We start from the raw sequence: 26825 nt of genomic DNA, 5'->3' as shown, positions 1-26825 counted from the left end.
GACAGCATCCCATTTTTTACACATTACGGCAGACAGCGTCCCCTTTTTACACATTATGGCAGGCAGAATAGATAGATAGATAGATAGAGTAGACAGACAGAAATAACAGATGATACTGTCTCTGCTGGCTCACAGGCTTCTCGGTGCAGCTGCTGGCAGATCCCGGGCAGGGGAGGAGGAGGGAGGGGGACTCGGGAGCCGCAGCAGCACAATCTAATTGGTGGAGGTGCCGCTCCTTCCGCCCCGTGGCTGTGTCCCTGTGCTCGCCTCCTCTCCGGCGGCAGAAGACAGCAGCAGGCAGCATGTAATGAGTCAGTTTGACTCATTACATGCCGCTGGCTTTGGGCCCCTTCACAGCGGTGGGCCCCAGAGCAAGGCACAGCTTGCACTGGTGGTAGTTCCGCCACTGATCATATATTACAACCATTATTCCCCAAATTTCATTTCATGGACTAAAACGACATCTGGAGAAACATCAACAAAAAAAGACAACAGAGAAAAGAAAAGAATAAAATGAACATATTATTTCTACTAATTGTTTGATATGACCATCTCCACACCTTCTGAACACTAATCAAAAAACTACAGCAACAGCTTCCACACCAAACCACAATACTTATCTAGATGCTTGGGTAGCCGGATTCTGCTTCAAATCTACAACCAAAGATAACGTGGAGGACATTGTTAAGACCTTACTGCTGGCTACCATAGCTCAGCAAGAAGCCACCTGGGTGCAGAAAACCACTCTGGAGGAAAACCAAAAGCAACAGCAAGTTCTTATCAATGAACTTCATGAGCAACAGCACCAAGACCGTGAGTCCTTTATGGAAGTGGTACAGCAGCTTGCAGCCCAGTCTGGAGATGCTTCCACTGATGTTCCAAGTAACAATTGCTCAATACGGGTCAGTCACTTTCTGCAAATTATGACCCAGTGAGTGATATTGAAGCATATCTAACCACATTTGAAAGAACGGCTGAGTGAAAGAGTTGACCTAAAGATCAGTGGGCAAGCCTTGTGGCACCCTTTCTGTCTGGAGAGCAGCAAAAACCCTATTTTGACTTGTGCCTTACTGATGCCAAAAGGTACGATAAATTAAAACAAGAAATCTTAACTCGATTGGTAGTCACAGTATTTGTTCGTGCCCAACAAGTCCACCACTGGGAATACCAAGTGGAAAAGCCTCCCCACTCTCAAATGCATGACCTCATCCTTCTTACCACAAAGTGGCTAACAGGACCACAGATCGTAAAAAGGGTCATTATGCAATGATATCTACGGTATCTACCTGCAATCCTGCGCAAGTGGGTGAGCTGTGCAGACACTAAAAAAGCAGACCAATTGGTTGAAATGGTGGAGAGTTATGTGGCAACTGAGGAACTGTTAAGTTTACCCCATCGGTCTCTAGTCCCACAACGTGTAGAAGGGTGCTGGGCGGATGGATGAACCTTAGACTGTGGGTTTGGAACCTGAAAGTAGGCCAGCAGTGGCAGGATGGTTCCTACACAATAAAAGACTTGATAATAATATGATCTAATGTTTTCAAAGTGGTGGTTTGGGCCATATTGCTGCTTATTGTTTGCTTACTTCTAAACCAATGCAATGTGATACTACTTATGTCAATCGCAGAGTATCTTTCTTTGCTTACCTGGCTTACACTGCAGACCTACAGGTTGAGACAGATGAGCAAATGTTTATATTCACTATAGAATGCAACCGAGTAGAGGCTTTGTTAGGTTCTGGTAGCCTGGTTTCTCTTAGTGAACTCCTTAAACTGTAAGGGGAAAACTATTGGTGTCTTGCATACATGGGGATATTCAGTATTATGTTATTACGGAGGTGATCATAGAAACGCACTGTGGTTCCACTGTAGTCTCTGTGGGTTTTGTCCCTGGCTTGATGAATGATGCAATATTGGGGAGAGACTTTGCCAACTTCTGGAAGCAGTGGCAAATCCGATCTGTTACAGATGTAAATAATCCAGACCCGTTTGAGAAGGTTACTGATAGAGTGGCAAGGAAGTATCCTCCGAGTTTGAAATGTGCCCTTTTTCAAGAATGACGGGGGTGCCAGAGAATGATAAGAGCAGTAGTGGGGCACAGAATGATATACCTCCTACTGGAATAAAAATGTTGTTGAAATAGTTGATCGTCTGCCTGATCTTAAGGTCAGAAAACAGATTTTTGCCTTTGGGGGTCATTCCGAGTTGTTCGCTCGTTGCCGATTTTCGCTATATTGCGATTAGTCGCTTACTGCGCATGCGCAAGGTTCGCAGAGCGCATGCGCTTAGTTATTTTACACAAAAGTTAGGCATTTTACTCACGGCATAACGAGGTTTTTTCATCGTTCTGGTGATCGTACTGTGATTGACAGGAAGTGGGTGTTTCTGGGCGGAAACTTGCCATTTTCTGGGCGTGTGCGAAAAAACGCTGGCGTTTCTGGAAAAAAACGCGGGAGTGTCTGAAGGAACGGGGGAGTGTCTGGGCGAACGCTGGGTGTCATTGTGACGTCAAACCAGGAACGAAACTGAATGAACTGATCGCAATGGCTGAGTAAGTCTCGAGCTACTCAGAAACTGCTAAGAAATTTCTATTCGCAATTCTGCTAATCTTTCGTTCGCAATTCTGCTATGCTAAGATACACTCCCAGAGGGCGGCGGCTTAGCGTGTGCAATGCTGCTAAAAGCAGCTAGTGAGCGAACAACTCGGAATGAGGGCCTTAGTGCAGTTAAATGACCATACTCTGGTAAAAGCTAAAGAGAATTTAAAAGATATTGATGGAAACCCCATAGACCCTGATAGTTGTCATATGGCAGTACACCAGGATTTTATGTATCAAGTGACTAAGAAAGGGGTAGATACTGTGGAACAATTGGCAGGTGCAAGGCATATAGATGAACTGTTTTACACCTAGCTCATGGTCACATAACTGCAGGTCACCTAGGGGTAGAAAAAGAACACTGGGAGAATATTACAGTGGTTTTTCTGGACCAGCGTACATAAAGAGGTATTTGAATATTGTACATCCAGCACATGGAAGAAATGGGTGCAGATGCACTATGCAATCATCACCATAATTTGAAATTTTTATTATAATTAAATATCATAAGAGGTTTGTTTGCATATATTTGGCCAAAGATATGGGCCTGCCCACCACATCCAGGTCACCTGCCCTGAATGTCAGTGTCATGTTCCAAGGAATCATTTTAAAAGACTGCTTTTCCCATTAACCATTATTGAGGTTCCGTTTGAAAGAATAGCTATGGATTTGGTTGGACCTCTAATAATATATTTTGGTGATAATAGATTACGCTACCAGATACCCAGAAGCACTACCATTCTGCAATACATCAACAAAAACCATTGCTAGAGAAATAGTACATGTCTTTAGCAATTTGAGAATACCTAATGAAAACCTGACTGACCAGGGTAACCCATTTATGTCAAAAAATCATAAAAGAATTATGCAGTCTGATTAAAATGACTCAGGCATCTCCGTGTCTCAGCCACAGACTGATGGGTTAGTGGAGAGGTTTATTTATCACAATGCCCAGTTACATGTCTTCTCTCCTGAGTGTTTGTTTTGGTTCCCACAGTAGAAAGTAAACTTGGCTAAGTGGCAAGGACCCTCTGATATCCTAGAAAAAGTAGGGAAGGTTAATTATAAAATGTACCAGCCTAGGGAAAGAAAGTCAGACTAGATCAACCATGTCAATCTTATAAAACTTTGGAAGGATAGAGCAGCTATGTCAGCCACCCCAATCCCTTTAGTGAACCCAGTGCCTTTGGTTCGTGAAGTAACAATAGCTAAAACCCTCTTAACTGTTCAGTGGAAGAAGGCTAAAGAGTTTCTAATAAGAAATCAAATTTTGTTTTCAGACATCCTGGGAAAAACAGTCATTAAACATGGCATAAGCACTGACCCAGGTGTTAAGGTTAACCTAAAGCCTTATAGAATACCAAAAGCCAAACAGAAATCATTGTCCAAAGAAATAAAAAAAATGTTGGAGCTGGGTGTAATTGAAGAGTCACATAGTGAGTGGTGCAGTCCCATTGTGCTCATTCCAAAGCCGGATCGGAGTTTGCGCTTCTGCAATGATTTCCGTAAATTGAATGATGTGTAAAAGTTTGAAGACTACCCAATGCCTTGGGTGGCTAAACTTATTGAAAGATTAGGAACAGCAAGGTACAGTACTTGACCATTCTAGACTTAACAAGTGGATATGGGCAAGTGCCATTAACATAGAATGCAAAAGAAAAGACAGCAGTTTCGGCACCAGAATGGTTGTTCCAATACAAGGCGTTGCCATTTTTGGTTACATGGGACACTCGTCACCTTTCAAAGATGTAATCATCGATAGTCCTGATTGGCAGTCTCACTTACCCAGAGTACAAGCAGTAGTGCTTACTCCATCTGTAAGGCAGGTTTGACAGCCAACCCAAAAAAATGTTTTCTAATGATGAAAGAAGTAAAGGTTCTTGAATACACCATTGGCAGAGGTTTGATAAAGCCCCAACTTAATAAAATTGAGGTCACAACCTCTTAATAAGAAGCAGGCGAGAGCATTCTTAGGAATCAAGGGGTATTATACAAGGTTTATACCCAATTTTGCCAGTATTGCAGTTCCACTGACAAATCTTACCAAGGGCAAATAGAAAGTTATGGTTAAATGGAGTTCTTAGCAGAAAAGGCTTTTCAGGAGTTGAAGGTAGCATTGTGCACCCAACCAGTTCTGATGGGTTCACTACGGCTGGCCGGCGGTCGGGCTCCCGGCGACCAGCATCCCGGCGCCGGGAGCCCGACCGCCGGCTTACCGACAGCTTGTCGAGCGCAAATGAGCCCCTTGCGGGCTCGCTGCGCTCGCCACGCTACGGGCACGGTGGCGCGCTACGCGCGCCACACTATTTTATTCTCCCTCTATGGGGGTCGTGGACCCCCACGAGGGAAAATAATTGTCGGTATGCCGGCTGTCGGGCTCCCGGCGCCGGTATACTGAGCGCCGGGAGCCCGACCGCCGGCAAACAGAAGACCACCCGTTCTGATGACACCTGATTTTCAAAGGGACTTTGTGGTGCAAACTGATTCATTGGATGTAAAGATAGGTGCAATCCCGTCCCAGAACAAAGAGGATGAAGAACATCCTCTTATTTACTTAAGCAGAAAGTTAAATATACATAAGATAAAATATACCACTGTCGAGAAAGAAGTATTGCCAATAAAGTAGGCATTAGAAACTTTCAGGTACTACTTGCTGAGAAGAAAATTCAGGTTGATCACTGATCATGTCCCATTGAAATGGATGTCTGAGAATATAGAGAACAATGTCAGAATAACAGGGTAGTTTAGTAGAGCACAGGCAGTGAAGCCAGCAGGCCAATGAAGATGCTTTGTCTTGGGAATTTTGTTGGGGGCTGCAGTTGTTCCACCCCAAAGGTCAAAACAAAGGGGAGGATATGTGATAACGAGTTTTATGGTAAGAACTTACCCTTGTTAAAACTCTTTCTGCGAGGTACACTGGGCTCCACAAGTCTGGACAATGGGGTGTAGAGTAGGATCTTGATCCGAGGCACCAACAGGCTCAAAGCTTTGACCTTCCCAAGATGCATAGCGCTGCCTCCTATATCACCCCGCCTCCAAGCAAAGGAGCTCAGTTTAGTTAACCAGCACAATGCAGTAGCAGGAAAAGAGACGACAATGGTTAGTAGCCACATACACCACACTCTCACGACAAGAGAAGTGTCAGCGGCTAATGCCATATCAACCCAAAGAAGCTAAGTGCGTCAGGGTGGGCGCCTTGTGGAGCCCAGTGTACCTCGCAGAAAGAGTTTTAACAAGGGTAAGTTCTTACCATAAAACTCGTTTTCTGCTGCGGGGTACACTGGGCTCCACAAGTCTAGACAATGGGGATGTCCTAAAGCAGTTCCTTATGGGAGGGGACGCACTGTAGCGGGCACAAGAACCCGTCGTCCAAAGGAAGCATCCTGGGAAGCGGCAGTACCGAAAGGCATAGAACCTTATGAACGTGTTCCCAGAGGACCACGTAGCCGCCTTGCACAATTGTTCAAGGGTCGCACCACGTTGGGCCGCCCAAGAAGGTCCAACAGACCGAGTAAAATGGGCCATAATGTGAACAGGAGCTGACGGACCAGCCTTCACATAAGCATGCGCAATCACCATTCTGATCCACCTGGCCAGGGTCTGCCTGTGAGCAGGCCAGCCACGTTTGTGAAAACAAAACAAAGAGAGAATCAGACTTTCGAATAGAAGCAGTTCTCTTCACATAGATACGGAGAGCCCGTACCACATCCAAAGACCGCTCTTTGGGAGACAAATCAGGAGAGACAAAAGCTGGAACCACAATCTCCTGATTAAGGTGGAACGAAGAAACCACCTTAGGCAAATATCCGGGACGAGTCCTAAGAACCGCCCGGTCACAGTGAAAAATCAGATATGGGGAACTACAAGACAAGGCACCCAAATCCGACACTCTTCTAGCAGAGGCAATAACCAACAGAAACACCACCTTAAGGGAAAGCCACTTAAGGTCAGCTGAACCAAGAGGTTCAAATGGAGACTCTTGTAACGCCTCCAAAACCACTGACAAGTCCCAAGGAGCTACAGGCGGGACATAGGGAGGTTGGATACGCAACACACCCTGAGTTAAAGTATGAACATCAGGTAAAGTCGCAATTTTTCTCTGAAACCACACCGACAAGGCAGAAATATGAACCTTGAGAAAGGCCAGACGCAGGCCTAAATCTAGGCCCTGCTGTAGAAAAGCCCAAAGTTTGGCTGTACTAAACTTGGAAGCGTCATAATGGTTAGATGCGCACAAAACAAAGTAGGAATGCCAGTCCCGATGGTAAATCCGAGCAGAGGCCGGTTTCCGGGCCCGCAACACAGTTTTAATGACCTCTTCAGAAAAACCCTTAGCTCTTAAGACGGAAGATTCAAGAGCCACGCCATCAAAGACAGCCGGGCTAGGTCCTGGAAGACACAGGGGCCCTGAACGAGGAGGTCTGGGCGTTGTGGAAGTAGAAGTGGACGCTCTGACGATAGGCCTTGCAGGTCTGAGAACCAGTGCCGTCTGTGCCACGCCGGAGCTATGAGAAGCAGATTTCCTTTTTCTTGCATGAACTTCCGAATTACCCTGGGCAGGAGTGACACCGGAGGGAACACGTACGGCAGCCGAAACCTCCACGGCACTGCCAGCGCATCCACGAATGTTGCTTGAGGATCCCTTGTCCTTGCTCCGAAGACCAGAACCTTGTGATTGTGTCGAGATGCCATCAGATCCACATCTGGAAGACCCCACCTTTCCACGAGGAGTTGAAACACTTCTGGATGGAGGCCCCACTCGCCGGCATGCACGTCCTGACGACTGAGAAAGTCCGCTTCCCAATTCAGGACTCCCGGAATGAATATTGCCGATATTGCCGGTAGATGGCGTTCTGCCCAACGTAGAATCCGTGAGGGTTCCTTCATTGCCAAACGGCTTTGAGTGCCGCCTTGATGATTTATGTAAGCCACTGTGATGGCGTTGTCTGACTGTACTTGAACAGGAGAGTTCTGAATCAAATGCTGGGCTAGGTTCAACGCATTGAAGACCGCCCGCAATTCCAGAATGTTGATCGAGAGGAGAGATTCCTCCTTTGTCTACCGACCCTGCAAGGAGTGCTGCTCCAGCACCGCGCCCCAACCTCTTAGACTGGCATCTGTCGTCAACAGGACCCAGTTGGATATCCAGAAGGGACGGCCTCTGCACAATTGTCGGTCCTGGAGCCACCAGAGCAGCGACAGACGGACCTCCGGAGTCAAAGAGATCATTTGAGACCTGATCCGGTGAGGCAGGCCGTCCCACTTGGCTAGAATCAGCTTCTGGAGGGGGCGAGAATGGAATTGAGCATACTCCACCATGTCGAATGCTGATACCATGAGGCCCAGCACCTGCATTGCCGAATGTATCGACACTTGCGGACAAGAAAGGAAGCAACGAATCCTGTCCTGAAGTTTCAGGACTTTCTCCTGAGACAAGAACAACCTCTGGTTGTGAGTGTCCAACAGCGCTCCCAGATGCACCATGCTCTGAGCAGGGACCAGGGAGGATTTCTTCCAGTTGATGAGCCACCCGTGGGCTTGTAGAAACCGGACCGTCATATCCAGATGACGCAGGAGAAGATCTGGGGAATTTGCCAGGATTAACAAGTCGTCCAGATACGGCAGTATCCTGACCCCTTGACGGCGGAGTACCGTTGTTAAACCAAAAGGTAACGCCCGAAACTGGTAATGGAGGTTGCCCATAGTGAACCTCAGGTATTGTTGATGTGACACTGCTATAGGAAAATGCAGGTAAGCATCCTGTATGTCCAGGGAGACCATGTAGTCCCCAGGTTCCAAGGCCAGAACTATAGAGCGAAGGGTTTCCATATAGAACTTGGAAACCTTCACAAACTTGTTCAGTGCCTTGAGGTTGAGAATGGGCCGGGAGGACCCATTAGGTTTCAGGACTAGAAACAGCGGAGAATAGTACCCCCGGCCCCACTGAGCAAGAGGCACATGTACTACGACTCCTGTGTCCAGGAGGGTCTGTATCATCGAATGCAGAGTGTTTGCCTTTGTCTGGTCCAACGGGACGTCTGTCTGGCAAAATCGATGAGGGGGTCGGTTTTTGAAGGCTATGGCGTAACCTCGAGTGACGACTTCCCGTACCCAGGCATCTGAAGTGGTCTTCAACCATTCCTGGGTATACCCTAGAAGCTGGCCCCCCACCCTGGGATCCCCCAGGCGGAGGCCCGCCCCTTCATGGGGCAGGCTTATCGGTCTTGGCTGACGGGTAGCCCAGGCTCTTTCGGGCTTCGGCTTACCAGGTTTGGAAGTGCGGGCCTGCTTATGGTACGCCTGACCTTTTACTTTACCTGAAGGACGAAAGGGGCGAAAGGACGTGCCTTTGGCCTTCAACACAGAAGGAGCTGTATTAGGCAGACAGGCAGTTTTGGCAGTAGCCAAGTCAGCCACTATCTTATTTAAGTCCTCCCCAAACAGAATATCCCCCTTGAAAGGGAGTACCTCCAGGGTTTTTCTAAAGTCCAGATCCACATACCAGGATCTCAGCCACAATATCCTGCGAGCCAGGACTGACGTAGTAGAGGCCTTGGCTGCTAGGATACCGGCATCAGAAGCCGCCTCTTTTTAATATAGCGAGAAGCTGTGACAATATATGACAAGCATTGTCTAGCATGGTCAGAGGAAATTTCAGCTTCTAACTCCAAGGCCCATGCTTCAATAGCCTCTGCCGCCCATGTAGCTGCAATAGTGGGCCTTTGTGCAGCAACTGTGAGGTTGTAAATCGCTTTTAGACAACCCTCGACACGTTTATCCGTAGGCTCTTTTAGAGACGTGACGGTAGTGACAGGTAGAGCTGAGGAAACCACCATCCTAGCCACATGTGAGTCTACTAGAGGAGGCATTTCCCAATTCTTAGACAGCTCTGGCGCGAGGGGATAGCGAGCCAGCATCTTCTTTTGAGGCACAGACTTCGTACCCGGGCTTTGCCAGGGTTCCTGACGTATATCCACTAGGTGGTCAGAGTGAGGTAAAACTTGTTTAATCACCTTCTGACGCTTGAACCTATCTGGTTTCTTAGGAGGAACGGATGGCTCGGGATCATCCGTAATCTGCAGATTTAACTTAATAGCCTCCAAAAGATCAGGAACATCCACATGTGAACTACCCTCCCCATCAGCCGTATCTGAGTCAGAACCTATGGGGTCAGTGTATGTGCTGTCTTCATCAGACGAGATGTCAGTGACAGCAGTGGATTGTGTGGAGACGAGCACTCGCTTAGAGGACCTTTTGGACTTAGGCGAGTGTTGGTCAGACTTTTTAGTAGTCAGGGACTGGTTCAACTTCTTTAATTGAGCAGATAAATTGTCCGCCCACGGCGGGTTAGCTGCAGGGACCACATACGGTTGTACCGGCATTGGGGGTCCCATAGGGGGTGTTAGTTTATGAACTAGCGTATGCAGAAGCGTGGGTCAGTATGTGCCTCCGTTGCCACAGTCCCACTGGGGGCAAGGAGCCCCCAGAAACAGAGCCCACAGCTGCTATATTCTCCTCATATGTGCCTGTGGCTTCAGCAACACCAGCAGTGTGTTCCGCCCCAGAACCGTTACCCTCAGAAGCAGACATGATATAACTTGCAGTATGAGGTAACACAGTACAATTATTAGCAGCACTATATCCCTAAATCCAAACCCCTGCGCAGTGTAGTCAGCACCAGCAGAGATAAAGGAGAGATATGGTGACTGAATCACAGAGAAAAATACGTAATACAGTATATCTTTGTGAAAATCCTATATAAAATAACCCCTGACGCACCAAGCCCCCTCAGGTTATAGAATATAGGGATAGCAAGTTGAGTGAAAGACACGAGATGGACACCACTCAGCTATCAATGCACACACAAATAGTCACAGTTTGTACAATGCAGAGGTTATTACAGACAATAATACTGCACTGGACTAGCTTACACAGCTATATAGTCAATAGATATAACACTACACAGTAAGAAACTGGATGTATATCACAGGGTAATTGTATTATAAACCCCTGACTAAATGCACTCTTTCTTACTAACACTGACTAAAAAGGCAGGTAGAATACTAAAGTGTCATGTAAAGGCACAGCGCTGACAACCAGGCGGCTTTACATAGGAGGATTTGACCAAGCAGTCCCGGGAACAGTGAGCTGAGGAGTAATGGCACTGCAGACACTGACAGGGAGTGAGTAAAAAGACAGAGGTGCAGCTCCAGGGCGGGAACACTTGCTGGAAATGGCGCCCTGGGGCTGGGGGAGGGGCTTCAGGTCTGAGCCTTATCCCCCTTGCTGGCAAAACCACCGGGTACTGTGGGCGATATTAAAATCGGTTTTTAAAGAGAAAACCTGACCTGCGCCCATGCCCTGGTGATCTAGTGGGATCGCCTGTATCCACAGTGTCCACCGCCAGCACGCGCAGCCCGCCTCCCACTGACCGCGCCGGATCGCGATAAAGACCGGGTCCCGCGAGCGGGACCCACTTACCACCTCCCAAAGCGCGGCCACGCGATCCTGGAGAGCCCCAGCCGTGTAAGTCTAACATGAAGAAAACCGGAGCCTCCGCTGTAGGTACCCGGCAACCAGGGCTCGGGAGTGTACAGCGCCGCTGGAGCTGCAGCAGTGAATGTCACAAGACATTTATCACCGCTGCTGCCCTTGAAGTCTTCACTTTTTACCTCATAGAGGGGGAGATGTACTAAGCCTGAAAAGTGATAAATATCACTGTGATAAAGCCCCAGCCAATCGGCTCCTAACTGCCATGTCACAGGCTGTGTTTGAAAAATGACAGTTAGGAGCCGATTGGCTGGTACTTTATCACTGTGATATTTATCACTTTTCAGGCTTAGTACATCTGGCCCAAAAAGCTTTTCTCAGGGCTGCTTGGAGCAGCCCCTCTGTTAAGTGCCTGCTTACTGCAGCACCAACTGACAAACTGAGCTCCTGTGCTGGGGGGCGGGGTGATATAGGATGCATCTTGGGAAGAAGGTCAAAGCTTTGAGCCTGTTGGTGCCTCGGATCAAGATCCTACTCTACACCCCATTGTCCAGACTTGTGGAGCCCAGTGTACCCCGCAGCAGAAAGAAGCACTGGTAAAGTAATAAATGGGAGATATAGTTGTCCCAGGATTCTGGCCTATATATTTGTAAAACCCCAGGAAGATGTTTGTGTTTGCTCTGCTGAAAGCTTTGGTAAAAGCTGGATCCTGGGTTGTGGATGTGAGATAAAAGGGAGGGCTCCATCCATGAAGCCCATTTTTGGGCTTTAGGCCATCAGCCTGAAAGCAGGCTAATAAGTGCCTGCACCTGTAAGATGCTGATAAAAAGCTGTGTCAGGGCTTGGCTCAGTGTCTCACTACCTGGGGAAATAGGCAGCAGGCCTGTAATGAGATACTGTGATTTACTAACTGTAAGTACTGTGCATATGCTTGTGTTTGTGGTACCTGTGTTTAGGTCCTACCATCTTGTTTGCACCTTGTGGTGATCCCTCTGTATCTTTTGGTAGAAGTGGATAATAATATCCCTACCTGTTTGAGAGTGTTCTTCACTTGGCTGGATGTTGTGAAGTGTTTTTCTTTACAAAGGCATGGAACCTGTTGTCTTTTTTTTTTTTGCCGAGCTAACCAGAATGGTTAATTTGGCCACTCCTAAGGTTCACTCTGTCTCTCTAAGTTTTTTGTTTGCAGCCTAAGGATGGCCTGTGTCACTTGCAGTGAGAGTTGCTTTAACAGCTTGTACGCCCCCTATCCTGCAGCACAATATGTGCCACCACACAAGTGTGCTAATAGCTATACAAGTCATGAACCTAAGTCGATAGCTGTTTGTTATTCAGTCACACTGTCCTTTCTTACATTTCAAGCTGCTGACATACCCAGGATTCGAACCCATTGCAGTCAGACACTCTATTCATTGAGCTATCTGCCCTTGCACAGAATGCTAGAAAATTCTAAGCTAGAGAATTCTAACTATTTGAAATTTACCTTGTACTTTGTGAAAAAATGATCAGCATTGCAGCCAGATGACAGGACGACCGGATTTCAAGGAGAACACATACATTTGAAATCCGGTCATGGAACTGAAATTCGGTCGTGAATCCACATAGCGTTTTCGCCAGACCCAGGTTCTACAAAACGGGTCTGGCAAAAACGCTATGTGTGGCCCAAACCTTAGCTCTATTCAAATGCAGAGATCTGGGCTGTGAGGAATGCAGGGCATGCTGTCACCATGGTTACTGGCTCTGCTGATACTGGAAGTGCGGTACAAGGACGGTGTGGAACCCTGATGAACAGTGGCATATCTATAATGGGTGCAGTGTGTGCGGTGAACACGGGCCCCTGGGTTCAGAGGGGGCCCACACCGCACACACTACACCCATTTCATCTCTACTTGCCTTTCTGGTGTCCATCTGCGTCTCCGCCTGTGGGCCCCCTCCTTCTCCATAGCAGGCAACGCAGTTAGTGCTCTGAGCACTAGAGGTCTCTGTAAAAATGGGCACCACACCATTTTCCCAGACACCTGCGTAAGCGCTGTTGTCTCTGGCACTGTGCCAGAGTCGCGCTAGTGCTCAGAGCACTAACTGCACTGCCTGCTACAAAGAAGGAGGGGGCCCACACACGGAGATTGTATGCGGGACCCCTCCTCCATAGATACACCCCTGATGATGAACACTGTTGCTGAAGACAGCCTATTTATCAAGTCTTCTGAGTGCCATTGTCACTGGAGTGATAGATAGATAGATAGATAGATAGATAGATGTTCTTTGGTGGTAAAGCCGCTGTGCCTTCAGTGTTTGAACAAAATTATAATGTACTTATTTTCCAAAGTGACATATATATACTGTATATACGTACCGGACATATAATGAATATCAACTTGTAACAGTGTCTTTTCAATATTATTTATTTATTAACAGTTTCTTATATAGCGCAGCATATTCCTTTGCGCTTTACAATTGGAACAACAGTAATAGAACAAAACTGTGTAAAAACAGACAGACATAGAGGTAGGAAGGCCAATCTTCCTCATTCTCTTCACTCCAGTCTGGCTTAACAATCATATGGTGTTTCACATGAGTAGAGGATGAGGAGAGTGTATAAATAAGGTGCACTTTATAATATAAAGTGACTCAGTGCTTCCATGCATAAAAAAATGCTTGAGTGCTCAATATACAAAAAAATTGGCTATAAATGCCACCTTGTGGTTATATTAGTGATGTGCACCGGAAATTTTTCGGGTTTTGTGTTTTGGTTTTGGATTCGGTTCCGCGGCCGTGTTTTGGATTCGGACGCGTTTTGCCAAAACCTCCCTGAAAATTTTTTGTCGGATTCGGGTGTGTTTTGGTTTCGGGTGTTTTTTTTACAAAAAACCCTCACAAACAGCTTAAATCATAGAATTTTGGGGTCATTTTGATCCCATAGTATTATTAACCTCAATAACCATAATTTCCACTCATTTTCAGTCTATTCTGAACACCTCACAATATTATTTTTAGTCCTAAAATTTGCACCGAGGTCGCTGGATGGCTGAGCTAAGCGACACAAGTGGCCGACACAAACACCTGGCCCATCTAGGAGTGGCACTGCAGTGTCAGGCAGGATGGCACTTCAAAAAAATAGTCCCCAAACAGCACATGATGCAAAGAAAAAAAGAGGCGCACCAAGGTCGCTGTGTGACTAAGCTAAGCGACACAAGTGGCCGACACAAACACCTGGCCCATCTAGGAGTGGCACTGCAGTGTCAGGCAGGATGGCACTTCAAAAAAATAGTCCCCAAACAGCACATGATGCAAAGAAAAAAGAGGTGCAAGATGGAATTGTCCTTGGGCCCTCCCACCCACCCTTATGTTGTATAAACAGGACATGCACACTTTAACAAACCCATCATTTCAGCGACAGGGTCTGCCACACGACTGTGACTGAAATGACTGGTTGGTTTGGGCCCCCACCAAAAAAGAAGCAATCAATCACTCCTTGCACAAACTGGCTCTACAGAGGCAAGATGTCCACCTCATCATCGTCGTCCGATTCCTCACCCCTTTCACTGTGTACATCCCCCTCCTCACAGATTATTAATTCGTCCCCACTGGAATCCACCATCTCAGATCCCTGTGTACTTTATGGAGGCAATTGTTGCTGGTGAATGTCTCCACGGAGGAATTGATTATAATTCATTTTGATGAACATCATCTTCTCCACATTTTCTGGAAGTAACCTCGTACGCCGATTGCTGACAAGGTGAGCGGCTGCACTAAACACTCTTTCGGAGTACACACTGGAGGGAGGGCAACTTAGGTAGAATAAAGCCAGTTTGTGCAAGGGCCTCCAAATTGCCTCTCTTTCCTGCCAGTATACGTACGGACTGTCTGACGTGCCTACTTGGATGCGGTCACTCATATAATCCTCCACCATTCTTTCAATGGTGACAGAATCATATGCAGTGACAGTAGACGACATGTCAGTAATCGTTGGCAGGTCCTTCAGTCTGGACCAGATGTCAGCACTCGCTCCAGACTGCTCTGCATCACCGCCAGCGGGTGGGCTCGGAATTCTTAGCCTTTTCCTCGCAGCCCCAGTTGCGGGAGAATGTGAAGGAGGAGCTGTTGACGGGTCACGTTCCGCTTGACTTGACAATTTTCTCACCAGCAGGTCTTTGAGCAGAGCCGGCCATAGGTATAGGCAAACTAGGCAATTGCCTAGGGCATTTGATATGCCTTGGGGCATCAGCAGCTTCTACTGATTAAAATGATATGCGGCATGCCTATATTCTGTGTGTAGCATTTCATATGCAGATACAGCTACAGTCTCGCACAGTATATAGGCATACTGCATATCATTTTAATCAGCAGAAGCTGCTTGTGCATCCTAGCTATATAGCAATGTAAATAAGATTTATAACATTGAGGCAAGATTTATGAGGACACATCTGTATCCAAGCAGAGGCAGAGGTCACAGTGTTAGTGGCAGTGTGAGTGCTGTGTGACTGTGAGTGGGTTGGTTGTGCAGTAGTGTTCAGAATATGTGTAAGGAGCATTATGTGTGTCATGTAAAATTGCATTAATAATGTGCAACATATGTGTAAGGGGCACTATGTGTGTCATTATGTGTATAAGGGCATTAATAATATGCGGCATATGTGTAACAGGGTACTACTGTATGTGTGTCATTATGAGTATAAGAGCACTAATAATGTGCAGCAAATGTGTAGGGGGCACTATGTGTGTCATTATGTGTATAGGGGCATTAATAATGTGCGGCACATGTGTAAGGGACATTATGTGTAAAAGGGCATTAATAAAGGTTGTCATAATGTGTAAGATGCATTATGTTTACAAGGACATTAATGATGTGTCTCATATGTGTAAGAGGCATTACTGTGTGGAATTATGTGTATAAATGCATTACTAATGTGTGGCATTATGTGTATAAGGTTCTCTACTATGTGGCATTGCGTATAGAAAGGGCATTACTGTGTCGTCTAATGTGAAAAAAGAGCAATAGGGGTATGGTGTAATGTAAATAAGGAGCAATTCAGTGTGATGTAATGTGAAGAAGGAGCTCTACTGTGAGGAGTAATGTTTATAAGGTAAAGTGATACTACTGTGGGATGTAATGTGAATTATGGACACTATCACATGATCAAATGTGAATAAAGTTGCAGTACTGTGTGACGTAATTTGAATTGGGGGTACTATTGTGTGGCCATGCCCCTTGCCAGCAAAAACACACCCCTTTTTGGGCTGTGCGCCAAATGTTCGAACTGTTCCTATTTAAAATATAGGGGTTAAAAACACCAAAACAAGGACTGTTATGGGTGAGGGGTGATGGTGCTGGGAAAGAGGTGCAAGGTCAGAGGCGGAACCAGCGCTGGTGCTAGGGGGCTCCAGCCAAAATCTTGCCTAGGGCATCATATAGGTTAGGGCCGGCTCTGTGTTTGAGCCTCTGCAGACTTGTGTCTGCCGGAAAGAGAGATACAACGTAGGCTTTAAATCTAGGATCGAGCACGGTGGCCAAAATGTAGTGCTCCGATTTCAACAGATTGACCACCCGTGAATCCTGGTTAAGCGAATTAAGGGCTCCATCCACAAGTCCCACATGCCTAGCGGAATCACTCTGTTTTAGCTCCTCCTTCAATGTCTCCAGCTTCTTCTGCAAAAGCCTGATGAGGGGAATGACCTGACTCAGGCTGGCAGTGTCTGAACTGACTTCACGTGTGGCAAGTTCAAAGGGTTGCAGAACCTTGCACAACGTTGAAATCATTCTCCACTGCGCTTGAGTCAGGTGCATTCCCCCTCCTTTGCCTATATCGTAGGCAGATGTATATGCTTGAATGGCCTTTTGCTGCTCCTCCATCCTCTGAAGCATATAGAGGGTTGAATTCCACCTCGTTACCACCTCTTGCTTCAGATGATGGCAGGGCAGGTTCAGGAGTGTTTGCTGGTGCTCCAGTCTTCGGCACGCGGTGGCTGAATGCCGAAAGTGGCCCGCAATTCTTCGGGCCACCGACAGCATCTCTTGCACGCCCCTGTCGTTTTTTAAATAATTCTGCACCACCAAATTCAATGTATGTGCAAAACATGGGACGTGCTGGAATTTGCCCAGATGTAATGCATGCACAATATTGGTGGCGTTGTCAGATGTCACAAATCCGAAGGAGAGTCCAATTGGGGTAAGCCATTCTGCGATGATGTTCCTCAGTTTCCGTAAGAGGTTGTCAGCTGTGTGCCTCTTATGGAAAGCGGTGATACAAAGCGTAGCCTGCCTAGGAACGAGTTGGCGTTTGCGAGATGCTGCTACTGGTGCCGCCGCTGCTGTTCTTGCTGCGGGAGGCAATACATCTACCCAGTGGGCTGTCACAGTCATATAGTCCTGAGTCTGCCCTGGTCCATTTGTCCACATGTCCGTGGTTAAGTGGACATTGGGTACAACTGCATTTTTTTAGGACACTGGTGACTTTTTTTCTGAGGTCTGTGTACATTTTCGGTATCGCCTGCCTAGAGAAATGGAACCTAGATGGTATTTGGTACCGGGGACACAGTACCTCAAACAAGTCTCTATTTGCCTCTGAATTAACGGTGGATACCGGAAACACGTTTCTCACCACCCAGGCTGCCAAGGCCTGAGTTATCCGCTTTGCAGCAGGATGACTGCTGTGATATTTCATCTTCCTCGCAAAGGACTGTTGGACAGTCAATTGCTTACTGGAAGTAGTACAAGTGGTCTTCCGACTTCCCCTCTGGGATGACTATTGACTCCCAGCAGCAACAACAGCAGCGCCAGCAGCAGTAGGCGTTACACTCAAGGATGCATCGGAGGAATCCCAGGCAGGAGAGGACTCGTCATACTTGCCAGTGACATGGCCTGCAGGACTATTGGCTTTCCTGTGTAAGGTGGAAATTGACACTGAGGGAGTTGGTGGTGTGGTTTGCAGAAGCTTGGTTACAAGAGGAAGGGATTTAGTGGTCAGTGGACTGCTTCCGCTGTCATCCAAAGTTTTTGAACTTGTCACTGACTTCTGATGAATGCGGTCCAGGTGACGTATAAGGGAGGATGTTCCTAGGTGGTTAACGTCCTTACCCCTACTTATTACAGCTTGACAAAGGCAACACACGGCTTGACACCTGTTGTCCGCATTTGTGTTGAAATAATTCCACACCGAAGAGGTGATTTTTTTTGTATTTTGACCAGGCATGTCAATGGCCATATTCGTCCCACGGACAACAGGTGTCTCCCCGGGTGCCTGACTTAAACAAACCACCTCACCATCAGAATCCTCCTTGTCAATTTCCTCCCCAGCGCCAGCAACACCCATATCCTCATCCTGGTGTACTTCAACAGTGACGTCTTCAATTTGACTATCAGGAACTGGACTGCGGGTGCTCCTTCCAGCACTTGCAGGGGGCGTGCAAATGGTGGAAGGCGCAAGCTCTTCCCGTCCAGTGTTGGGAAGGTCAGGCATCGCAACCGACACAATTGGACTCTCCTTGGGGATTTGTGATTTAGAAGAACGCATAGTTCTTTGCTGTGCTTTTGCCAGCTTAAGTCTTTTAATTTTTCTAGCGAGAGGATGAGTGCTTCCATCCTCATGTGAAGCTGAAACACTAGCCATGAACATAGGCCAGGGCCTCAGCCATTCCTTGCCACTCCGTGTCGTAAATGGCATATTGGCATGTTTACGCTTCTCCTCAGACGCTTTTAATTTTGATTTTTGGGTCATTTTACTGAACTTTTGTTTTTTGGATTTTACATGCTCTCTACTATGACATTGGGCATCGGCCTTGGCAGACGACGTTGATGGCATTTCATCGTCTCGGCCATGACTAGTGGCAGCAGCTTCAGCACGAGGTGGAAGTGGATCTTGATCTTTCCCTATTTTAACCTCCACATTTTTGTTCTCCATTTTTTAATGTGTAGAATTATATGCCAGTATCAATAGCAATGGCCTACTACTATATATACTGCGCACAACTGAAATGCACCACAGGTATGGATGGATAGTATACTTGACACAGAGGTAGGTAGAGCAGTGGCCTTCCGTACCGTACTGCTATATATACTGGTGGTCACTGTCAGCAAACTGCAAAACTAAAATGCACCACAGGTATAGAATCTAGATGGATAGTATACTTGACGACACAGAGGTAGGTAGAGCAGTGGCCTTCCGTACCGTACTGCTATATATACTGGTGGTCACTGTCCGCAAACTGCAAAACTAAAATGCACCACAGGTATAGAATCTAGATGGATAGTATACTTGACGACACAGAGGTAGGTAGAGCAGTGGCCTTCCGTACCGTACTGCTATATATACTGGTGGTCACTGTCGGCAAACTGCAAAACTAAAATGCACCACAGGTATAGAGTCTAGATGGATAGTATACTTGACGACACAGAGGTAGGTAGAGCAGTGGCTTTCCGTACCGTACTGCTATATACACTGGTGGTCACTGTCAGCAAACTGCAAAACAAAAATGCACCACAGGTATAGAATCTAGATGGATAGTATACTTGACGACACAGAGGTAGGTAGAGCAGTGGCCTTCCGTACCGTACTGCTATATATACTGGTGGTCACTGTCAGCAAACTGCAAAACTAAAATGCACCACAGGTATAGAATCTAGATGGATAGTATACTTGACGACACAGAGGTAGGTAGAGCAGTGGCCTTCCGTACCGTACTGCTATATATACTGGTGGTCACTGTCGGCAAACTGCAAAACTAAAATGCACCACAGGTATAGAATCTAGATGGATAGTATACTTGACGACACAGAGGTAGGTTGAGCAGTGGCCTTCCATACCGTACTGCTATATACTGGTGGTCACTGGTCAGCAAAACTCTGCACTGTACTCCTCCTATATAATATACTGGTGGTCCCCAGTACCCACAATAAAGCAGTGTGAGCACAGATATATGCAGCACACTGAGCACAGATATGGAGCGTTTTTCAGGCAGAGAACGGATAAAACTGGTGGTCACTGATCAGCAAAACTCTGCACTGTACTCCTCCTATATAATACAGCTGCTCCCCACTCCCCACAATTAAGCAATAAGCACAAACGCAGAGGACGCCAGTCACGTCCTCTCCCTAACATTTCCAATGCATGAGTGAAAATGGCGGCGACGCGCGGCACCTTATATAGAATCCGAATCTCGCGAGAATCCGACAGCGGGATGATGACGTTCGGGCGCACTCGGATTAACCGAGCCATACGGGAGAATCCGAGTATGCCTCGGACCCGTGTAAAATGGGTGAAGTTCAGGGGGGTTCGGTTTCCGAGGAACCGAACCAGCTCATCACTAGGTTATATAGTGCAATTTTTAACCAGACAAGGAAGGTGAAAAATCAAGTGATAGTATGAGTAATTAAACCCTAAAAAACAACTCACTTTTTAGGTATCATGGGGGTAATTCTGAGTTGATCGCAGCAGCAAGTTTGTTAGCAATTGGGCAAAACCATGTGCACTGCAGGGGAGGGGGGGGGGGGGGCAGATATAACATGTGCAGAGAGAGTAAGATTTGGGTGGGTTATATTGTTTCTGTGCAGGGTAAATACTGGCTGCTTTATTTTTACACTACAATTTAGATTTCAGTTTGAATACACCCCACCCAAATCTAACTCTCTCTGCACATGTTATATCTGCCCCTCCTGCAGTGCACATGGACCCTCATTCTGAGTTGTTCGCTCGCTAGCTGCTTTTAGCAGCATTGCAACGCTAAGCCGCCGCCCTCTGGGAGTGTATCTTAGCATAGCAGTATTGCAAAAGAAAGATTAGCAGAATTGCGAATAGAAAATTCTTAGCAGTTTCTGAGTAGCTCGAGACTTACTCCTACACTGCGATCAGTTCAGTCAGTTCAATCCTGGTTTGACATCACAAACACACCCAGCGTTCGCCCAGACACTCCCGCGTTTTTCCCAGAAACGCCAGCGTTTTTTCGCACACTCCCAGAAAACGGCCAATTTCCGCCCAGAAACACCCACTTCCTGTCAATCACACTACGATCAGCAGAGCGATGAAAAAACGTCGTAATGCCGTGAGTAAAATACCTAACTTTTGTGTAAAATAACTAAGTGCATGGGCTCTGCGAACATTGCGCATGCGCAGTTAGCGGATAATCGCAGTATAGCGAAAATCGGCAACGAGCGAACAACTCGGAATGACCACCATGGTTTTGCCCAATTGCTAACAAACTTGCTGCTGCGATCATCTCAGAATTAGGCCCCATGTGTCTATGTGGAATCCTCAAAGTTATCCATGACATAATGGGGGAGATTCAAATGTTTGAAAAGTCAGCTGGGGGTCTGTTTTTTCCTATCTAATAGACAGGAAAAAAACAGACACCCAACTGACTTTTCAAACATTTGAATCTCCCCCAATATACCTTAAAACCAAAAAGAACTCCCAACAGGAAAAAAAAACTTTGATAGTGTAATATAGTTTCTAACACATTTATTACACTTCACACACAAACATTAAAATGGACTCGTACAATTTAAAGAAAACATAGAAGCTTATCTGTTTATCACGTGGCAGAGTGGAGAAACAGCGGTAAGTTTCCAACGCATTTCAGCCCTTTCTGTGGATATTGGGACTTCCTCAGGGGTCAGTAACCAAAGGCAATATCTACCCGCAGATTGGAAGTTCACTTTTTACAAAATATATAAGTTAAAAGCCGCTTGCTAAAACTTGGGCTTTAAACTACCGGGCTATAATATATATCACTACCCAGGCAGGTCTCTCAGCACCTGCTGATAATCAATTAATTAAATTAATCTTAAAAGCTGAGGTTTTATTTAAATGATGATATGTGTAGTGGTTAACTTCTTATTAATAATCGATCTCAGGGATATTGCCATGAAATTTACAAAAGTATAATATAAAACAGTAAATAATATTAAAAAAAAACCCTATCAGTATAATCCCTTTTAAACTATCTGGTTCATTTCCAGAAAACAAGGAATGCATTAAATATAAATGACATCTCTCCAAGGTGTTGCCGATAATTACATATCTCATTATGGTATAATAGTGACTATGGAATTTATGGAGGGGAGCAGTGGTCTTTAAAAGGGACCTAGTGCTTCACATTGAGGAGATTTTTATTCCTCGTATGTAATGGGACTCCACATTCAGTGATTAAGTCAGCTATATCACGGGAGCGCGGTCCATTATCTATTGTGTGTGTGTATATATATATATATATATGTTGTAACACTGTAAGGGTACAAGGTGCCGTTTCCTAGGATAAATGGCAGCATGCAGCAGCTGAGGAACCACACAAGTCCAGTTTCCGGTACAACTGGCCCCAGCCAGTTTTATTATACAGAAAATAAAACAAACAGCAAAAGAAAATACCTTGCCTGTTCGGCACTAACTAAACACAAGATGTTCCTAACTATCACTAAACAAAAACACAGAGTTCTCCAGTAAACACTGTATAGTTCACTTGTATCAGGAAGCGTGTTTCTCTCACAGAGATCCTGCAGTCTTCCCAGGCAGTCTGCATACATTAATCAGGCTAGAAGCCCTATAAGACTCTTGCACAGCTGAAAGCCCTGATTAGCCCTCTGTGAGGCCAAAGATCCGAACTGGGCCCAGTGTCTGGAAACTCGCCCTATCTCTCTCTCAGGGCCCTTACCCAGCTTTTCCAGCAAACTGAAAAGGTTCTAACAAAACAAAAGCATTTTCCTAGAAGTTTTCATTTTCTAAAACATGTAAGACAAGAACCTGGGACAAACATACCTGCCCTTAAACACTATCCCAGTGTTCTTGTCACAATATATATATATATATATATATATATATATATATATATTATAGAGATGTGTGCGCTGTACCATTTTTGATGGTTTTGGTTCTAATTCATTGCCCAATTTCAGTTCTACCAAAACTGCCTTCACTCGCTTTAGTTTTTTGTTTTTTGTTTTTTTTTGTTTTTACACAAAAAAAGCTAAAATCACATAATTTGGGCCTTTTTTCGTTCCTGCAGTATTATTAACACTTAATAATAATAATTTCCAGTCAATTTTGACCACCTCACGGCTCACAATATTGTTGACCAACATAGACCAAAGGCTGGATGGCTAAACTAAGCTGCAGAGCAGTGGCACAAACACACAGCAGTTATTTCTGTTTAAAAATGTTTTCCAAATTAGTATTATATTAACTATAACCAATCAAATCAACTCTTAAGTACTTTACTTTCAAACAAAAAAAATAAAACACAGAACTTTACTAAGAATCATGTGTGGAATATCATTGCTCTAAAGAAGTAGTAGTTAACAAACAGCAATGAAAAAAACCCCTAAAGCATGTGTAAAATAGCAACGACAGAAGTGGATGCCCCCTAAACAAGTGCACATGCCCCCAGCATATGCCTATTCTCTCCCTGGGCAACTGATGACTGGCACTCTGTGCTCATGTAAAGCCCCGAACCTTCACTCTTTTGTTGAGCTGCTCCCCAAAATTTCTCCAACAATAATAACAGAGGGCCTAATTCAGACTTGGTTGCTGCAGCAGCAGCAGTGATCTCAGGCTGAAGCCCAGTTAGGCGTGCGCACACCTTAGCAGCCGCACTGCGTGTGCGCACACAGTGAGGTGCGAAGGCATCGCATTGGTGCAATCACCTCTGCCTGATTGACAGGTAGAGGCAGTCGCGGGTCGTGTCGACGGCGTTGCAGCAGCAGTTTTGGGGCACGGTCCGGACGATGCAGACGTGTCCGGACCGTTTGCTGGGGTGGGGCAGCTGCTGCGGCCAAAAACATAGTGGGTGGCCATCTGCCTTCGCAGCAAGGCTACTTAGGTAGGGAACTACTCTTCAGGTGCGAAAGCATCGCTGCTGTGCACGGTACGGGGGGGGGGGGGGGGAGTATCCTTGCTCATGTGCTGCCCATCAAAGTTTATGGGCAATCGTTTATTGGCTGAGAGCAGTGACAGAAGGCTCTCTCAGCCAATCAGTGGTTAGCCCATTAAATTCAATAGGACTTTGAAATATGGCACCAACAGCGGGATCCCGAGGTTTTGTCTTGGTTAGGGATCTGGGGCAGGCAGAGAGATCCGAGCTGAGGCTCGGATCGTCTCAGATCCCGGAAGTTTGGGTGAGTTCCGCTCAACTTCCAGAGACCTGCACCACCAAACAAACCTATCCTGTCTTGGGTGGAAATTTTCTGGCAAACAGGGTCCGAGGCTAATCATTATAAAAGGTGTTCCAGCAGACCCCGCAGCATCACGAGCAATGTGTGAGGATGGAAAAAAGTTTGTTACCTTTTTTTTAAACACCCTGTATAATATAACTGCCTGTAACATATTTATAGTAAGTGTGCATTAGGCTCCAATATTGTTACCTGGGTGTGTGCTGTGCAGGCATATCGCCGTCTCACTCCAGGATCACATGTGGTGTCTTCTAAACAGAAGCTGGCCTTGTGACCTTCTGCAACCTTCCGATGGGACACAGCATCCAGGAGGTCATAATGACTGAATGAGTCCATACTGTGATAATGTCTTTTGGGAACAAACAGGTCTAAGAATAAATACCGGTACAAAGATGTAGAGAAGACAAATTCAGCAATTAGTACTCACTGGTGGCAGCTGTGCCATTCCCATGTCTGCCTTGGTTTCACTGGTAAGAAGTCTGCTGTCCCACGATTTTTAACTCTTTGAGGGAAGCGTAGTAGAACTCGGAAACTTACATCAGAAACATCTGGTGAGTAGGCCGATCTGAAATTAGAGAAAAGAGTTTGGAATGAAAGAATATTGAATAGGAAACAAATACAGTATGATGGAATGAGGAGTGACTGTCTTGAAATATGTCTTGAACTTTAGGCAGGGCCGGATTAACAATGGGGCGGATGGAGCTGCAGCTCCAGGCCCCCCATTGAAAATAGGCCCAGAGCTCGGCACAGTGAAGAGGGCGAGGCCCATAACCACCAGCATTTCAATGAGTCACACTGACTCATTGTATGCTGCGGCGAGACAGTGTGCCGATCCCCAGTCTGCAAATCGGAAATCCCGGCCAGAGTAGGAGGAGGGTCCGCTGACGCTCTCTTCTCCAGCCAGCGTTTCCTCCCCACAGGTTATTGAACTGCCCGGCCGGGGAGGAGGAGGAGCCGCTCTCCCCTCTACTCTCAGCTCCTCCCCCAAAAAAACTTTAGTACCGCTAATGAGGAGGATTGGCCGGCCGGAGGGGGAGAAGCCAGGAGGGGCACCGCAACGTAACGTGCACCACTACCACAGAAGTCAGCACCTTCCCCCCGCCGCCCACACTGCACTGGCCAGAACCTTCCCCTGCCGCCTCCCGCGCCGCACACAGTGCTAGCCGGCACCTTACCTCCAGTCCCCCCGCCGCATCTTCTCTCGCACCGCACAGGTGCACAACGCGCTGGCCGGTACCTTCCCCCCTCCCGCGCCGCACACCGCGCTGCTACCCCCCTCGGCCAGCACCACCCCTAGCCGCCTCCCACTGCCCCCACTACACTGCCCCCACCTCAACTCACTTTCGTCCTGCCTCAGGCTGGGCATGGGGCCAGGGGGATATACTGGAGCCGATGCTGTTAGCGGTGAGTGATACACACACACTCGCACACACTCTCACACACACACACACACACACACACTCACTCTCTCACAAACTCACAGGGGCTACCTGGTGCAAGGTATATGTGGGGCTACCTGGTGCAAGGTATATGTGGGGCTACCTGGTGCAAGGTATATGTGGGGCTACCTGGTGCAAGGTATATGTGGGGCTACCTGGTGCAAGGTATATGTGGGGCTACCTGGTGCAAGGTATATGTGGGGCTACCTGGTGCAACGTATATGAGGGGCTACCTGGTGCAACGTATATGAGGGGCTACCTGGTGCAACGTATATGAGGGGCTACCTGGTGCAACGTAAATGAGGGGCTACCTGGTGCAACATACTGTATATGAGGGATTACCTAGCGCAACGTGTGTAAGGGGCTACCTGGCGCAACGTGTGTGAGGGGCTACCTGGCGCAACGTGTGTGTAAAGAGCTAACTGGCGCAACGTGTGTGTAAGGTGTTACCTGGCGCAACGTGTGTGTAAGGGGCTACCTGGCGCAACGTGTGTGTAAGGGGCTACCTGGCGCAAAGTGTGTGTAAAGGGCTACCTGGCGCAAAGTGTGTGTAAAGGGCTACCTGGCGCAACGTGTGTGTAAAGGGCTACCTGGCGCAACGTGTGTGTAAGGGGCTACCTGTCGCAATGTGTATACAGGGCTCTGCCTGGCACAACATGCATAAGGGGCTACCTGTCCCTGTTTTCAATGGGGAGAGGGGGGGTGCCAAAGGAAACATTCGCCCTGGGTGCCACAAGGTCTAGAACCAGCCCTGACTACATATACAGACTAGGAGGGGAGGGGGGGCACACTGATGCCTATACAGACTAGGAGTGGAGGGGGGGCACACTGACGCCTATACAGACTAGGATAGGGCACACTGACGCCTATACAGACTAGGAGTGGAGGGGGGGCACACTGACGCCTATACAGACTAGGATAGGGCACACTGATGCATATACAGACTAGGAGGGGAGGGGGGCACACTGACGCCTATACAGACTAGGATAGGGCACACTGATGCATATACAGACTAGGAGTGGAGGGGGGGCACACTGACGCCTATACAGACTAGGATAGGGCACACTGATGCATATACAGACTAGGAGTGGAGGGGGGGCACACTGACGCCTATACAGACTAGGATAGGGCACACTGACGCATATAC

The 26825-nt window shown here is 46.9% G+C and overlaps 1 protein-coding gene across 1 annotated transcript in view; it reads right to left on the bottom strand.

Annotated features, from left to right (window-relative positions):
- Nucleotides 1–26825, bottom strand: part of LOC135045421 (protein-lysine 6-oxidase-like) — a 75705-nt gene that overhangs the window by 32501 nt on the left and 16379 nt on the right. The window contains exons 4-5 of the mRNA XM_063955303.1: nucleotides 24667–24804; nucleotides 24432–24588 (exon numbers count right to left, since the gene is read on the bottom strand). Of these exons, the coding sequence (XP_063811373.1) occupies nucleotides 24432–24588; nucleotides 24667–24804 (295 nt within the window). The remainder of the gene's footprint in view (nucleotides 1–24431; nucleotides 24589–24666; nucleotides 24805–26825) is intronic.

This window comes from Pseudophryne corroboree, chromosome 1 (genome assembly GCF_028390025.1).
Source record: "Pseudophryne corroboree isolate aPseCor3 chromosome 1, aPseCor3.hap2, whole genome shotgun sequence".
NCBI lineage: Eukaryota > Metazoa > Chordata > Amphibia > Anura > Myobatrachidae > Pseudophryne > Pseudophryne corroboree.
This window is presented reverse-complemented; position numbering and strand designations above follow the sequence as displayed.